General features: G+C 36.9%; 1 protein-coding gene across 4 annotated transcripts in view; it reads left to right on the forward strand.

Annotated features, from left to right (window-relative positions):
* ARHGAP26 (Rho GTPase activating protein 26) overlaps nucleotides 1-17,346 on the forward strand; it is a 295,272-nt gene that overhangs the window by 117,396 nt on the left and 160,530 nt on the right. For all 4 annotated transcript variants that reach the window (XM_083353575.1, XM_083353577.1, XM_083353576.1 and 1 more), the window contains 4 exons: nucleotides 3,456-3,560; nucleotides 5,865-5,994; nucleotides 8,206-8,306; nucleotides 10,819-10,913. In XM_083353575.1, the coding sequence (XP_083209701.1) occupies nucleotides 3,456-3,560; nucleotides 5,865-5,994; nucleotides 8,206-8,306; nucleotides 10,819-10,913 (431 nt within the window). The remainder of the gene's footprint in view (nucleotides 1-3,455; nucleotides 3,561-5,864; nucleotides 5,995-8,205; nucleotides 8,307-10,818; nucleotides 10,914-17,346) is intronic.

Raw genomic sequence — 17,346 nt, forward strand, 5'->3', positions numbered from 1 at the left:
TTCTCCACACGCTTCTTGCGACCCTGTTGACTATTTTGAATGAAACGCTTGATTGTTCGATGATCACGCTTCAGAAGCTTTGCAATTTTAAGAGTGCTGCATCCCTCTGCAAGATATCTCACTATTTTTGACTTTTCTGAGCCTGTCAAGTCCTTCTTTTGACCCATTTTGCCAAAGGAAAGGAAGTTGCCTAATAATTATGTACACCTGATACAGGGTGTTGATGTCATTAGACCACACCCCTTCTCATTACAGAGATGCACATCACCTAATATGCTTAATTGGTAGTAGGCTTTCGAGCCTATACAGCTTGGAGTAAGACAACATGCATAAAGAGGATGATGTGGTCAAAATACTCATTTGCCTAATAATTCTGCACTCCCTGTATAAGTGCTTTAAACAAACAAATAACATACATGTGTGTGTGTGTGTGTGCACGCACACACACACACACACACACACACACACACACACATAGCCCCAAGCAGAGTGCATTGCAGTAGTCCATAGGGGAGATGACCAGGGCTTGAATGACTGAAAGAGCCTCTCGATCTCTGAAGGTCCATAACTGGTGCACAACATGAAATTGAGCAAAGGCCTTCCTAGCTATGACTGTCATGTAATGTTCTGCATTCCTGATCTAGATTGTTTTTTTTTTTAAAAAAAATAGGATAGCTACAGTTTATCCTTAAAATTACCCTGAGGCATTAAACATGTCATTTTTAACTCAAATAACCAGTTAAAAAATCTGCATGATTTATCTAGGAATCAGTTTCGATATAATGGGAATCAGAATAGACACCCTCAGGGCACTGTAAGTCATAGGTTGATGTATTTAGTACCACATTCTGGGAATCTGTTCCTCTAAATCATGTTGAGGTAATTTAAACAAAATAATTCAGAAAGATATTGTGAATGAAATCTCTGAAAATTACCATAATATCCAGCAGAACCAACTGGATCAACTTCTTTTTTGACCCTGAGGAGAGGAAACATGTTATATAATCAGGCAGTTGGAAATGGATCAAGATAATTGGCCTCCTTTATGAATGATTGATCTTGAGTTGCTGCTACATAGCTTAGGATCTTGCCCCATTGTGAAATGTTAGAAACATCTGACAGCTATCTGGAGAGGATTATGGTGTTGAGATTATGTTGAGTTAGGTATGATGCCCAGTGACCTCATGATGAAGGTTGATGTAACGATGCTTGTGACCTACATTTTTGACATTTGATTTATTCAGTAGAAATTCATTATCTTAAAGTTCCTTTTTCATAAGAAAAAAATTATATGCATCTCTCTGCTGGTATTTTGTTTTCTGGGAATCAATGAGTTCCAATTTTGTTTTTTTTTTGTTTTTAAATGAATCTTTGTATTTCTTTGTTCATTATTCTAAACAAGATAACTGTGGGGATTATTTGGCTTTCCCCCCATGCTGTGTTGGCCCTAAATCAGACCATATGCTTATGCTTAATTTTTTTAAAAAAAATCAATAGTTTGTAATTTGCCCAACCGTTTTTACATTTCTGAAGCATTTGAAAAGAAATTTGTATCCTTTTTCCCCCCAAAAAAGAGAGGGAAGGAAAAAGAGGAGAGAGATTGAGAATACTTTCTGTTCTTTGAAATATCCTGTTATTTTAAGATTCAACAACTTTGCTGATTATTTATATTTTATTTTTATTGAAGGATGGGTGGGGATCCTTTCCTTCCTTCCTGTAGCTTTGAAGACATAAAACCTTCTACTTTACATGTTTTATTATTTAGTGTCATTTCTGTGTTTGAACTGCAGATGGCACTGGAAACAGCAGATACGTTGCTTAAATTTAAATATATGAGGTCAATAATTGATTCTGTGGTAATAGAACAAATGGTTCATGCAATAAAGAACTGCGAGCAGAATTTCTGTTTAACAAATCATCGTAGCTGAGTGTAGTTGAAAAGGGCTGCCGGCTTCTTATGCTGACCTCTCTGTAGATGCAGAAAAGTTGGAAATAGAAAAGGCATAGAAAGGTTTCCTTTCAATCCTTTGTCCATTTGAATGCTTGAAGGAAGCTACTGCTTCTCCTGATTTTCTCTTGTTGTTATTCTGCCTGATTCTCCCCTCAGTTATCTGGGAGAAAATACAAAACTGCATATATGTATATGATTTATTGGCCAAGTGTAATTAGATACACAAGCAAACATATATGTATTTATTTATGAAGTCTTACAGCGATATAAATGGGCCAAAGCTGTTAAAAATTGTTTAGATCCATCCAATGTTCTGTTCCCCTCTGTCTGAAAAAAAAGTTTGGAAACTCCGAAGTATGTATAGTCACAAAATGATTTGGAATTCTAGTCTTCCCTTAGGCATGAAAGCTGGCTGATGACTTTGGGACAATTATTCTACCTCACCTCACCTAATCTTACCTCACCATGTTGCTGTTGTGAGGACAATAGGAGGCAAGAACATTACGTACACCACTTTGAATTGTACTAAATAAAGGTGGGATGATGATGATGGGATCATGATGGGATCATGATGATGATGTAAGATTCAGGATAATTTTATATGTTTATTTGCAAAAAGCTTCTCTGTGCTCCATTTGTTACTATCAAATAAGCATGCATAGAAATGAATTAAACAATTAAAAAACAAAAGTTAGAATATTTTGGACATGTGATGTGACACCCAGAAAAATATGGCATACTCCATTTAATCCTCCAGGGAAAGATTGAAGGCAGACAAGGTCCAGGCAGAAGAAGAACATCATGGCTTCAAAATCTAAGGGACTGGTTTAGACAAAACTCAGCAGCACTTTTTCATGCAGCTGCCGATAAAAACAGGATTGCCAACATGATCGCCAACGTCCAATAATGGATATGGCAGAATAAGAAGGAGGAGGAGGAGGAGAAGGAGAAGGAGAAGAAGAAGAAGAAGAAGAAGAAGAAGAAGAAGAAGAAGAAGAAGAAGAAGAAGAAGAAGAAGAAGAAGAAGAAGAAGAAATGAATTCAATCTGATTTGAACATTTGTTGAGTTTCAGCCTTAAGAAATAAAGAAGGGAGCTTCTGTAATTGTTAACCTTCCATAATGAATCTACAGTGGATTAAAAGTGGTGTGGAAAGAAGATTCAAGAGATACAGAATGGAATTCTGTGCAGTTTTAAAAACTTAAATCACAATATTTCTGCCAGTCCTTTCTTAAACATGTCCCTGGATATCCACCCTCTAAATTTTTGGTTTCAGTGTTGGTGCAGTTATAAAGCAGTTTATAAAGTGTACTCAGAAACAAATTCCAGTGAGTTTAGCAGAAATTACTCTGTGTTATGCATAATGGGCTGCAGCCACAGCATCCTCTCTGATTTCATGGTGGGAAGAAAGAGGACAGGAGCAATTGCCCTCTTCTACACAAAAAGAAACCAACAAGTTCTTGTAATTCAATTCCTTGTTTTGTATTTTTTTTTCTCTCCTGCAGCTGCTGGCATTTCTGCAAGGGCTGTTCACATTCTACCACCATGGCTATGAGCTTGCAAAGGATTTCAGTGATTTCAAGACAGAGCTGACAATCAGTATACAAAATGTAAGCAGGAGCTTTTATTGAAGATAAAGGATCTCTTTCACATGTTGTTCCTCAACTTTTTACCCAAGCTTATTTTGCTGTGTCTTATGTTAATAAAAGGGATGCTGTGATTGGTCAGTGGTTAAAATGCTGGGGGTTTTGGCTGGAAAGCCCACAGCCCAGGTTCAACACCTGAGTGCTATGTGGGACAGCTCTTTGCCCCAGCTGTGCCAACCTAGCAGTTTGAAAGCATGCAAATGCGAGTAGATAAATAGGTACCACTTCAGTGGGAAGGTAATAGCACTCTGTCATGTTGGCCACGTGACTGCAGAAACATTTTTGGACAGTGCTGGCTCATTGGCCTTGAAATGGAGATGACCACTGCCCCCTATAGTTGGCTACAACTAGCGGAGTAAAATCCACAGGGACTCCTATGTTAATAAAAAATTCAATTTGTATAACTGTAAACAAAATCAACCTCTTCTTCCTCCTCCTCCATTGGTGGCTGGTAAACTTGGTGATTAAGCAAACAATTTCAAAATAGCCATATACGAACCAGATGTTTGTCTTAATACAATGTCCCATAAATTCATAACATACCTTGGTTACTTTTTCAAGAATGTACCATCAGGTGCCATATTGGTGCCAGGACTTAATGTAAATAATATTTACTCTCTTCTTACACTGGCAGCATGCTTCATCAATAAAAAAGAGATTTTTGCTTCCATGTACTTAGGAGTTTCTAATAGCTATTGTCCCTCAAAATCTCTCTCAAAATCTCTCAAAATATTGAGATTTGTTATATTCTATAAACATTTTTCAGTTGTCTTAAGACTTCTTACTCTATTTCTTTTGCAAAGCTTTATATAAATATATGATGCCTCGATATAGTTCAAAAGAAACTGATAATGTATGAAAAGCTTAAATGAATCCTACTAGTCTAAATTTACAATACTTTTGTCTGTGCATTCTAATCTTGAACATCAATCAATCAACCAATCAGAATAAAGCTGGAAGGGTCCTTGGAGATCTTCTAGTCCAAACCCTTACCCCAAAAATAAATTGACTGTTAAAATGTAATCATGTTATTTCTTCTTAATCTTGAGATTCTCATATACATACATACACACATACATACATATATATATGTATATGTGTGTGTATATATGTACACACGCACACGCACACACACACACACACACATATATATATATATTTGTATGTATGTCAAGATTAAGAAGAAATAGCAAGATGTTTTAACAGTGAATTTTTGGGGTAGGTCGATTAACCCATCTGGGTTGTAGAAATGTAGAAATCTCAGCTTGACATTCTAGTGCAGGGGTCCCCAATCCCCCAAGTCGCAGTTCATACTGGGCTGTGGCCTGTTTGGAATCAGGCCATGCACCAGCCCACCGCTCTCATGGTCTTGTTCCCCTCTCCACCCCCAAGCTGGGCTGCCGTGCCGCAAACAATGGGAACCACTGTTAGTTGCTACTACTAGTATTATATTTACATTTATATTTATTAAATTTTTATACCGCCCTTCTCCCGAAGGACTCAGGGCGGTGTACAGGGCAATAAATATCAAAATACAAAGTACAAAAGTTAAAAAACATTAAATAATTATGCCCGATATAATACAATAGTTAAAAGCCATGTTAAAACCAGTCGACATTCTCTGATCGGTGGCACCCTGAGGAGACCCTCTCTGTGGGAGCGCACTGGACGGAGGGAGGTTGACTAGACTAGACTAGACTAGACTCGGCAGTGATCTGATGGGTATAAGGCAAAATTTTATGTTTCTCCTTTAACTTGAATTCTGTGTGTACCTGCAGTTTTCTATTCTGAGAAAACAAACAGCTAATTAACAGACATCATAAGGATTGATATATACAATGGATATATGGCAACATTATTGGCTTAAATCATGCAGCTTTCATGTCAGTTGAATCAAGTTGTGAGCCAAATGCATGTAAGGGGCTTTCCATACGTTATTTCTAACTGGTAAAGGTATTAGAGAAAATATGACAGCCCGCCTAAGGGAACTGATTTTGATGCTATGATAAACCAACAAGCCATTGTTTACCTGTTAATTCAGAATTGTTGCCCATCTTCTGAATTAGAGATGAAATTCCTGAAGACTGTTCTGTCTCATATTATTAAAAAATCTGGTTGCTATGAGTCTCCTTCATTTGCAGTTCTGCCTCAGATAGCATTAATTCTTGGGCCAGTCTTGTTTCTTACATAACAATAATATAATATTCTGTGCATTTAAAGCTTGACTGAAATACTTTCTACTCGTTTTCCATTAATCTTTAAATGCAGACAAGAAACCGTTTTGAAGGCACCCGATCAGAAGTTGAATCCTTGATGAAGAAAATGAAGGAGAATCCTCATGAACACAAAAACATCAGTCCCTTCACCATGGAGGGCTACCTTTATGTTCAGGAAAAGCGTGAGTACCTTTATGGTTACTTCATAAAAATTTTTTACACTATCTTCTTGAATGGACTTTGAAGCTTTTATTTCAGTCAAGAAAATGGATGACTGATGCAATTAGTCAGAACCTCTGGAAATCCCAAAGACACTTTTACCAAAGGCAACTGGACTTTCAAGAAAGTTCAATTGCTTTTTGTAAAAAACACCTTTGGGACAACCATGAGAATTTCCATAGACAAATTCTGGAAACTGTAGCTCCTTACAGAAATAGTTATTCCTCTATTTTCTTTTCCCTCTTTCAGTTATTTTTAATGAAAATAAAAATTACTGGGACCAAATATTATTACACATTTTTAATGACAGCAAGTATTACACATTTCACTGTATGCACTGTGAAATCTAGGGTAACAATATTTAAAACTGTTTAATATCTTCATTATCTTTCCTATAAATATTGAAACTTTGTTTGGCTAGTTTGATGATAGGGAATAAAGAACTCCTATAGATATTGCTGCAACACAACTGCTAGCATGCATAGGCGTTAGCTGTATTTCCCGACTACCAAAATATGCAGCAGCATCAGAAAAGCCAGAAGTTCCCAACTATTATAAAGATGAATAGGCAGATAAATTTTATTAATGTATAAGAGAAATAGAAATTATGTGGCTAAAACAGATTTTACTTTCCCCCCTTCTAATTAGTCTGCTTCAGTATATTTACACTTGCAGAAGAATTGCTATGCCCTTGAGCTTTCAACCACATTGACTGCAACCAGCTTACTGTTTCTTGCTATTTCTGTCCTAACTATAATTAGCAAGAATAAAATAAGATCCTTATGAAACTTACATTTCAGGAGAGGTCTACAAAATGTAATAGATGTTCAAAGTAGGTAGTCTAGTTATATATTTGAAATAATATGAATACCTGTATCTAAAAGGTTGTTGTGTAGAGAAAAGCTGCACTGAGTATTAAAGAAGAATCTCTGCTCTCACAAATGAAGGCAAAAATCTATGTGTCCCAGGATACTGTTGCAGGATCCAATCTGGGTCAGTCACCCGGACCATGAGGTTTTGCCTTCTGAGCTTCTGGACTTGCACTGGGGCCCAACCTCAGGGAACTTGAACCTTGGTGGAGCAGTGGGCTAATGCCTCCTTAAGTAACACCAGCTGCCTGCAATTAGTGCAGGTTCGCATCCCACCAGGCTCAAGGTTGACTCAGCCTTCCATCCTTCCGAGGTAGGTAAAATGAGGACCCAGATTATTGGGGGCAATAAGCCCTAATAAGCAGGCATATACATAGAATGAAGGCTATTGTTAAGCACATTGATTTGTGCTTAGATTGTAAGCTGCCCTGAGTCTTCGGAGAAGGGTGGGATATAAATGGGATAAAACAAAAAACACGTCTCTCTAGCAGAGTGTGGGCTTTTCTGCTCTGGTCCCTGCAATCTCTGCTCTTTTCATTCCATCTAATATCAGGACTGCTATTAATAGACTGTGTACTACCTTCAAGGAAGACTAATATTTTTCCCTATTTCAAATTGTATTTTTAACCTACGCAGAGTTTCATTTTGCATCTCCTAAATCTTTGCTTCCAGAGTTATTTTTTTCTTTCCTTTAGAGTACTTTTTAGATTTACTAGAAAAAGATTATAAATTCTACAAGTACTCCCTTTTGTTTTCAAGGACTGAAATTGACACAGTAATTCAAATAAGAGTTATTATTTGTGACTTCTAAATCCAGTATTTTGGATATAGAAACATAGAAAATTAACTGCAGGAAAAGACCTAGTGGTCTAGTGAGTCTGCCCTTTGAGTTTTGTGTTTTATTTGTTATTTATTTTATTTATCATTTTGTCACATGAAGAACATGCATTTATCCCAAGCATGTTTAAACTCAGTTACTGATGATTGAGTTATTATTTCCTCTGGATGTTGGTTCCAAGCTTCCACTAATCTTTCTGTAAAATAATAATTTCTAACATTACTTTTGAGTTTCCCTCCTGTCAATTTGAGATTATGCCTCTGTGTACTTGGTTGCTTAATATTGAAAATCCTGTCTTCTAGAAACTTACTTACACCCTTATTATATTTAAAGGTTTCAATCATATAATGAATTGTAGCCCGTGCAGCAAGTTTGGTTCCATCCTTCCATATGTTAAGATGTACATTCCATTAAAATTAGCTAGCATTTGTATCATACCTGAAATACACAATTTCAATTCTGAATAGGTCATTTTGGGACATCCTGGGTAAAGCATTACTGCACATATCAGAGTGAATCCAAACGAATAACGATGGTGCCATTTGACCAGAAGTCTGGTGGAAAGGGGGTGAGTAAAAATGCAGATGATTTGTCATGGAAATACAGTAGTTAGGATTATTTTCATTTATGGCTAAAATAAAATATGGTAGTTTAAAATGGAGTTGGCCAAAGTTACTAATTGCAGGAAGTATTATAATTGTATTTAAATAGTCCCTTCAGATCTTTCTCAATGTATTGTTCACATGGTATGATAAATCTGGATCACATGTTCACACCTTCCCTTTATAAATTAGTGTTTTCCAGTACATTTAATTAGAGTTATTAAGTCTTTTGATATGAAGCAATATATTTCTAGGCATAAACAATAAATTCATTCAATTTTCATCACATATGAATTAATTGTATTTGTATCTTTATGATAGGAGAATGAGAATGTGCTGAAATCTACTGATCTAAATGTTAGGACACAATGCACAACTCAAAATAATAATAATACATAACTGTGCATATCAGACACAAGGATACTTTCAGGTTAACGAGGCTTCCTTGTTTACCAAAATGTTCTTTGCACCATTCCTTTTACCATTATGATCTGCATACTGTATATATCTAAATATTTATATGTGATGTGCATGTAGGTACATACATAATGACTATCTGTGTAAATCTGTGTGCATATAAAGTCATGCATCTGCGCACATGCATGATGTTGAAAAAATAGAATCAAACTGTTTCAGTTTAGCTCCCACAAATTCTTCATTTAGGCATTACCCTAGAAAAGAACTTTCTATGGAAAAAAAGTTAACAAAATCTTACTTGAAAAAAGAGAGCTCCACATAAAAAGCTTTCAAGTATTTAATAAGAAAGATTTCAACATAGTAATTTGTTTCCTAAACAGGTTTGTTGCAATTAATGTAATACCAGGAAGATGTCTCAGGGCACTTGCTGCTTATATGAATTTCATTCCTTGAAGGGATGACATGAATTTTCATATTCACTTTGTTTTGGCCTGCAACCTTTTACTTGTCTGCATTTGCATTGGCAATGCTTCTATAGCTATAAAGATTTGCAGGTACTATGTCTCAGACAATGTTCCTGTTATTTTTATTCAACCAAGTCATTTCCTGAAACAAAGTCATTACTTGACACATCCCAATTAATAGCTTTTTGCAAGTATAACTCTAGTAATGGGATACACATGTATTCTTCCAAGGGCATTTCTGCTTGGACCGTGATTCATGGTCTGGGAATGTTTATTTCATTTTGTGGCACTTCCCTATCAGCATAACTTTTAGAGGCCATTTGGAGCTTCTCATCTGCCAGGTCTTTCTAAGAATCTCTGAATTGAACTAAAGCCAACAACAGGACCAAACATTGCCTGATTAGTGATTGAGCAGATTTAGTTTCCTTTCTGTGGTTACAATCAAACCTAGATTGGAAATTGGTAAGACTGGCAATTGAAAGGCAACCTTGTGATTGTGACATGATAGCAGTGTTCCAATATCTCAGGGGTTGCCACAAAGAAGAGGGAGCCAAGCTGTTCTCCAAAGCACCTGAAAGCAGGACAAGAAGCAACGGATGGAAATTAATCAAGGAGAGAAGCAACCTTGAACCAGGGAGAAATTTCCTAACAGTTAGAACAATTAATCAGTGGAACAACAACTTCAGATGTTGTCAGTGCTCCAACACTGGAAATTTTTAAGAAGAGACTGGACAACCATTTGTCTGAAATGGTTTAGGGGTTCCTGCCTGAGCAGGGGGTTGGACTAGAAGACCTCCAAGGTCCCTTCTAACTATGATTATTATTATTGTTGTTGTAATTAGGGATAAAAACACAGACCATTAGAAATTCAGGTAGTCCTCAACTTATAACAGTTCATTTAGTGAACATTTGAAATTACAACAGCACTGAAAAAGTGACTGATGACTTACGACCGTTGTAACGTCCCCATGGTCACATGTTCAAAATTCAGATGCCTGGCAACTCACTGACAACAAAGTCACTGGGGAAATCAGATTCACTTAACAGCTGTGTTAACTTAACAACTGAAGTCAGTCACTTAACAGGAAAGGTTTGTAAAAATGAGGCAAAATTAATGACTATCTCACTTAGCAACAGAAAGTTTGGGCACAATTGTGGCTATAAGTCGAGGACCACTTTGTTCAGTGCTGGAGATAACATTCCATCATGGCCAATGCTAGGAGCACACAAGAGACACTCCAGTTTTGCTTTGGCTTGGCTGAACAGGTAAGCGCTGTTTGAGGCAAGCTTTTAGATTAGACAAAGCTTTGCTCTGATCTGTCAAGGCTGTCTTATGTTCTTATCTCTTCTAAGATTGATAGCTTTAACTGAGGTTTAAATAAAGCTTCTGTTTCTCATTTTACAAAGAGTACCTTGATAGGATATACAAATCCTTTTCTCTACTAGCTGGTTGTAATTGATAATCAGCATGGGGTGAAATACTGGCTCCAAAGTAAATGTTTCTGGTATTTTAAGCAAAGTTGTTTCTAGATTGGATTTCTTTTAAAAAAAAGAAGAAAAAAAATTGGCCTAGTATGCAATTTTCTTATCCTGCCAGGGAGAAGACGAAGCTATTATCCTCAAATCTTGCACTCGACGGAAGACTGATTCTATAGAGAAGAGATTCTGCTTTGATGTAGAAGCTGTGGATCGGTGAGTGTATTTATTAAATTTACATCCCAGCTTTTATTCAGGAACTCTTGTGCGGCTAATACAGTATAGCGCTTCAGGTTGAGTTTGTCTTTTGCCATTCAGTAGCCAGAAGTATAGAAGCAGAAATAAACTACTTACAAGTCATTCTTCTCCACTACAGATCACCATGTGCCTTCATCGAAAAGTGCAGATCCACTCAACTAAATATAGCAGGAACATCTCTGTCTCTCACACACATATACACACAGTGCTTTTTTTGTAAAAGAAAAAGGTGCCGGAACTCACACATGTCATACAACCCGCCTTGCCTATCCTACAAGGTTCCATCCAAAAAAGGTGCCGGAACTCCGTTCTGCGCGTTCTATGACAAAAAAAGCCCTGTATACACAAATTGCAAATGTAACCCAGCCTTACTTCAAAGGAGTTCCAGGGTCCATCAGCAGGCAACTCTGACCTTTTAGAATAAATATAACATGTAAGCCAACAAAGTTCATGCAATGTATTCTGTGCAATGTAGAGACGTAGTATCAAATGAAGACAAATCAAGGACTCATATGCAGGAATTCTTCATCCTACAATGGCAATTGTAGACTGGGATTGCCATTGTTAAGCAATGCGGTCATAAAATGTGATCATTTGCTTAGCAACTCTAAGTCCCAGATTAAGTCCCAGTTGCCATTGTTAAATGAATGCTCTGGACATTAGATGAAGCAATCTCTTGCCAGGACACAATCTCCTTTTACAGAGAGAAGCAAGACCATAACTGCAGGTGGGAAGCAATAGAAATTTTAAAACAGCTCAGAAAGAAAAAAAAAATCAAGAGAATTCGTAGAACCACAACACTGTTTCAATCTTCTTTCGGGAGTTGCCAAAAGGTACAAAGACTTCATTCATGCTCTGTTGCAAATTTGAGGAATGTGAAATCTAAAGAATAATTGTCTTTTAGTCCACATAGCAATTTAAGAGGCATGGATTGTGCCAGTTTTCTCATAGGATAATTCCTCAAATTATCTTTTAATTTCTCTATAGAGTTTTTTGGTATTAAAATATATCCCATATTTTACTTCAGTAACGTTAAGGCTGTGTTACAAAAATATTTCATTATTCAATTATTGGTGAATGGCAGGTTAATAAATAACAATTTTTAATAAATCAGCATGGTCGTATGAAATTGGATTAAGCATTCTATCTCATAAACACAGAGATTTGAAACTGTAATTGTGACTAGATTTATTTTGATTGGCAATCATGTGTCTTCTCATGACCATTATAATAGGTTCAACTTAAATATGATTTAGACATTCAGTTTTGTAATATTTATACTTAAAACAATTATAAGTTTAAATTGTCCCAGACTTCTTTGATTTTGGAGCAAGTTGTTACAAACAGCTAGAAAACTAGCGTTTGATGTGGGAAGTTTGGAGCCTGACCATTTCCAGAATGATTACAACAACCCATTTTGATTTCAGAAGCTTTTCAGTTTTGATCATTTTGCATATTCCTGGTTCACAGTGAACAAATGCAAATGCTTTTGATCATGAATGGTCTAGAGCAGGGGTGTCAAACTGCCGGCCCGCAGGCTGGAGCGTCACAGAGAAACCACGCCCATCCCATTGCCGGCAATGGGAAAAAGTTCCGATACGTCGCGCGACATCACGTGACGTCGCGAGTTTGACATGTCTGGTCTAGAGTTAAGAGTGATTAAATTGCTTACTTGGATTAACTGTGAATTAATCCACCTGAAAATAAGTCAAAAATATTTTGATTCTATAGTTAAGCCTACATAGCCCCTTGAAAACAAAATGTCGATCCATAAGAAGAATTAAAATAAATTAACATTTGATGTTATATCTTTTGGATTCACAAACAATTTCATAAAACATTGCTTAGTTTGTACAGTACTGTTTATGTGAGCATGCCACTTGATTTGTTTTTGCACATATTCCATACTTTGTTTCTTTGAGATCTAGCTATATGAATGTCTTTTAAAAAGGGACCTTTGTATATCTGGCATCTAGTACGTAACTTAGAAGTTTGTTCTATTCATGTGAACATTGGGAAAGAGAGCTGCACCCTGGAAATCAGGGTTAAGGTCTCGGGAATAGCCATCTGAGGCAACAATAGGGTCAAGCTGCATTGCTTGTAAAATGTGCAAACAGTATATGAAAGTGCTTAAATTAGCACAAAGTAGCACAAGTGAATGTTTTAATATAAAAAGCTATATTTTATATAAGCAACATATAGTAACTACAATAATATATTCTCTTTGAGCAAAAAGTTTCAGTAGGATTAGCTGTTCACTGCAAAAAAACAAAACCAAACCTGATTAACTGCTGGAATAAATAAGGTGGGGGAAAACCACTACAGTGATTTGTTGACTGCTTTGTCTAAAACAGGAATGCTACTTATACACTATATACGCTCTTATTTTGCTTGTGAAACCTGTTATTTCAAGTACAGTCTTTTTCCTTTGCTTGTTGGGAGTTTTATATTGATGGTCTCCTCCAATTCAAGTCTAATTGCTGATTATAAACCCCAAACAATGCAGCCAATAGTGGAGGGGAAAATAAAAATATTGACAAATTTTCTTCTCTCCCGAGGTGGGTGATTCTAGATATATGGACTAAAAAGGCAGTAGATACTGTTTACAGGCTCTTTATCATGCGAACACTTTCCAGAAACAGAAAATGTGGAAGAGATGTAGTATGGTTTGAAAAGCATAAACAAACAAACAAACAAAAAATAGGAGATGAAGTAGCCTTGATTTTTGGAGAGTGGGAGGGAGGGAAGGTAAATGTGCTTTTCTGGTTTACTAAAAATCGGGATTGAGTTACATGATCAACAATTCTAAAGGTCAATAAAAGCTGCATGTCCATTTATTTTTATTTTATTTTTTATTTTTATTGCATTTATATCCCGCCCTTCTCCGAAGACTCAGGGCGGCTGACAAGCTTAGCAGTAGCCTTCATTCTATGTATATGCCTGCTTATTAGGGCTTTCATACACCCCCCAAGCGGCATTATTACAAAGTCAGCTTATTGCCCCCAACAATCTGGGTCCTCATTTTACCTACCTCGGAAGGATGGAAGGCTGAGTCAACCTTGAGCCTGGTGGGATGCGAACCTGCACTTCAATGTTATTTTAGCTGTAATTCCTGTAATAGGAAATCAAATTTAAATGATTATCTTTAGTGAGCAGCACTGATAGTGTTTCTGCTGAAGTATTTACTATATACACATACACTTTCTTAACAATTGCTTAGGAGTGATACTTGAACCCTGGTGGAAAAATAATAGGCTCTTTATATTAAGCCTATTCAGCTAACATAAAGTGACTACTATTTCTCCATCAATGTCCAAGTTTTATTCAAGGACAATACAACAGTAGTTATATTTGTAATCCTGTAGAAGAGAGTCAGAAGAGTTCATCCTAAGGAATTTTTACTGCAGCATTGGAATTTGTCACCCTGTGGAAAACAGAACAAGAATTCATTTTGGTATTCTTTGCCAATCATTCTTCTAGCTTCCTGACATGCATCCAAAATGTGCATTGTGTAGAAATACGAACTGAGGGAAAGGGTAAAAACGAAGAAAAGAATTTGCAAAAAGCAAAGGTAAAGTAAGAGCCAGTGGAATCAGATTAGGGAACAGAGACCATTTGTTTTAATTTCTATATTGTCAATTACATATTGCCGAAATGATAATGCAGTGAGGCATTAAACAGATGGCATCAGTGATGCTTTGTTACCTCTCAGCATTAATCACACAGAATCCTCTTACTTGATAGTGATACTGGGGTCCCATACGGGCATGTTTTGTGCATCTTATCCCAACCTGTGAGCAGCAGTGAGTCTGCACCAAGTAATTCTTTTCCCCAGTATCACGTGGGTCAAGCAAATTTTATTTCTTGTGTCCAGCTACAAAACTCAAGGGAGAATGCTCATCTCCATTTCCTAGCTGAGGAAGTCAGTGTTGTCCACGGACATTTCTGTGGTCATGTAGCCAGCAGGACTATATGCTGAGGTGCATGGAATGCTGTTACCTTCCCACTAAAGTGATACCTATTTATCTACTTGGATTTATGTGCTTTCAAACTGCTAGGTTGTCAGGGACTAGGGCAAGAACAGGAGTTCCTCCTATCATGCAGTACTAAAGTCTCAAACTGCTAAACTTCTGGTCGACAAGCCCAGCATCTTAACTGCTAGGCTACCATGCATAGATTAACAGCAACGAAACAAAATTGGCGGGAGGCAATGGAAACACCTTATGTCAGAAAACCTTGCATGGATATATCCATGAAGCCACCAAGAGACAATCTTAACTTCAAAGAGATTTTATACATGTAAAGACTGTGCATCTCATGTTCTGTACTGTGGACAGCAGAGATCCATGCACGATGAAGTGGTACCATGTCTTCAAAGGGTTCCATTTCTTAATACTTTGCAAATCAAGACTCCTTCAGATCAAACAGGATAATATTGCATTAATGAATACATGTTGATTCAGTGCCTGTTTAATCTCTCATGCTCTTAACCATACAGTAACCACAAAAGTTGAAAATATTGTTTAAATCTCACTAAACTGAATTCTGACTATTTACCAGTTTTCTTTGCATATATAACATTTTTGTTTGCAGTGAGTTGGTAGTGGTAGCTATAAGGGATGTTCTCCTTTTATCTTTCTTTTTTTAATTTTGCACTTGTTTTTTTTAAGTTGGCCAATTAAAATTTTCTTGTGAATTTATTTTGTCTGAGTGAAGTGCTAGCAGATACGATGAAGCAGGATTAGGTCCTGAACTTGAAAAGTCTTATCATAGCTAAGCATATGACCAAACCTACATTCATGTTCTGTGTTTGAAGATGAGATAGGAATGAGACAAGTATGCAAAAAGAAGATAAATTGGTTATATCCACATACCTCCATTTTCTTGCATATAGTGGCATGTTTAAAGAATTAGGAACTGCAATGTACACATTATTCAGTCTATGCAGGCTGAAACCAGATTGTAAAAGAATGCAAGTCTTACCAATTATATCCTCTCCATAAATATGCATATTATTTCCTCCCCCTAAATTGACCCTGCCTTATTTATATATAAAGTTTTCTTTCCTGGGGAAAAAACCTTAATATAACAGATTCCTTGAACTGTTGTTTCAGTGGTCTTAAAATCTTGCCGAGGAAACCTTCACACAGCCTTTTTATGTCATGAGTAAAATTTTATGTTATGACATGTTATAAAGCCACATAAACCATTTTGGATTTTAAGATCTGCTTATGATGTAGCCTGTAGGTGGCAGCTGTGCCTGCTTTATTAGTTTTTAGCTCAACTGGAAAATAAATATTGATAGAGATGTTATATATAACAAACTACCATTGATGTTAAATAGAGACACATGGCAAAATTAAATTGAGCAGAAACTTGTGTAGTTTTATGTGTAGCTTTTTGTTCTGCTTTTGAAAATCAATGTGAAATCAGTTTTTAACCATTATTTTCTCAACAAGTAGTGTTGTTAAATCTATGCAATAATTATGCTTGTGTATTATCCTATTGATGAATACCAGTGTATAAAGTTTTAATCCTTTAGAACAAGCATGTCAAACTCGTGACATCACGTGACTTTCCCCCATTGCCGGCAATGGGGAGGGCGTGGTTTCGTTGTGATGCATCTGGCCCGCGGGCCAGCAGTTTAACATGCCTGCTTTAGAATATTATTTATGGGAGGCTTGTTCAGGACATGTGTAATATTTCCTGCAGGACATTTTTATAAAATAGCCACCTATATAAGGTCAAAACAGAATCACAAATCTCTAATACAATTTTGATTGCATGTTACTCACCACTTCCAGATCATTGATGTTCATTTCCATAAGAAGCAGTATTTGGACTTACAGGGAGGTGAAAAAAAATTTCTGGATTGATTCTTCACCAAACAGATTACCAGGTCACACTCTTTTTTAGCTATCCTTACTTGTAGATTATACATTTTGCTATTAGCCATGTTTAAAAAGGTAAAAAGGTAAAGGTTCCCCCGCACAATCATGCTAGTCGTTTCCGACTCTAGGGGCCGGTGCTCATCTCCGTTTCAAAGCCGAAGAGCCAGCGCTTGTCCGAGGACATCTCCGTGGTCATGTGGCCGGCATGACTAGACGCCAAAGGCGCACGGAACGCTGTTACCTTCCCACCGGAGTGGTCCCTATTTTTCTACTTGCATTTTTACGTGCTTTCGAACTGCTAGGTGGGCAGAAGCTGGGACAAGTAACAGGCGCTCACTCTGTTACGCAGCACTCAGGATTCGACCCGCCAAACTGCCGATCATGTTTAGCCCACGTTTAATCTTTTCACAAAGCCCAGGGGGTTTTTTGTTCTTTTTTTAAATGAAGGTGTCTTTCTGTCGTAGTAATACCATGTCTTAAATTATTTTTTGCTCCAAAAG

Source organism: Vipera ursinii (assembly GCF_947247035.1).
Source record: "Vipera ursinii genome assembly, chromosome: 2".
In the NCBI taxonomy this organism is placed as follows: domain Eukaryota; kingdom Metazoa; phylum Chordata; class Lepidosauria; order Squamata; family Viperidae; genus Vipera; species Vipera ursinii.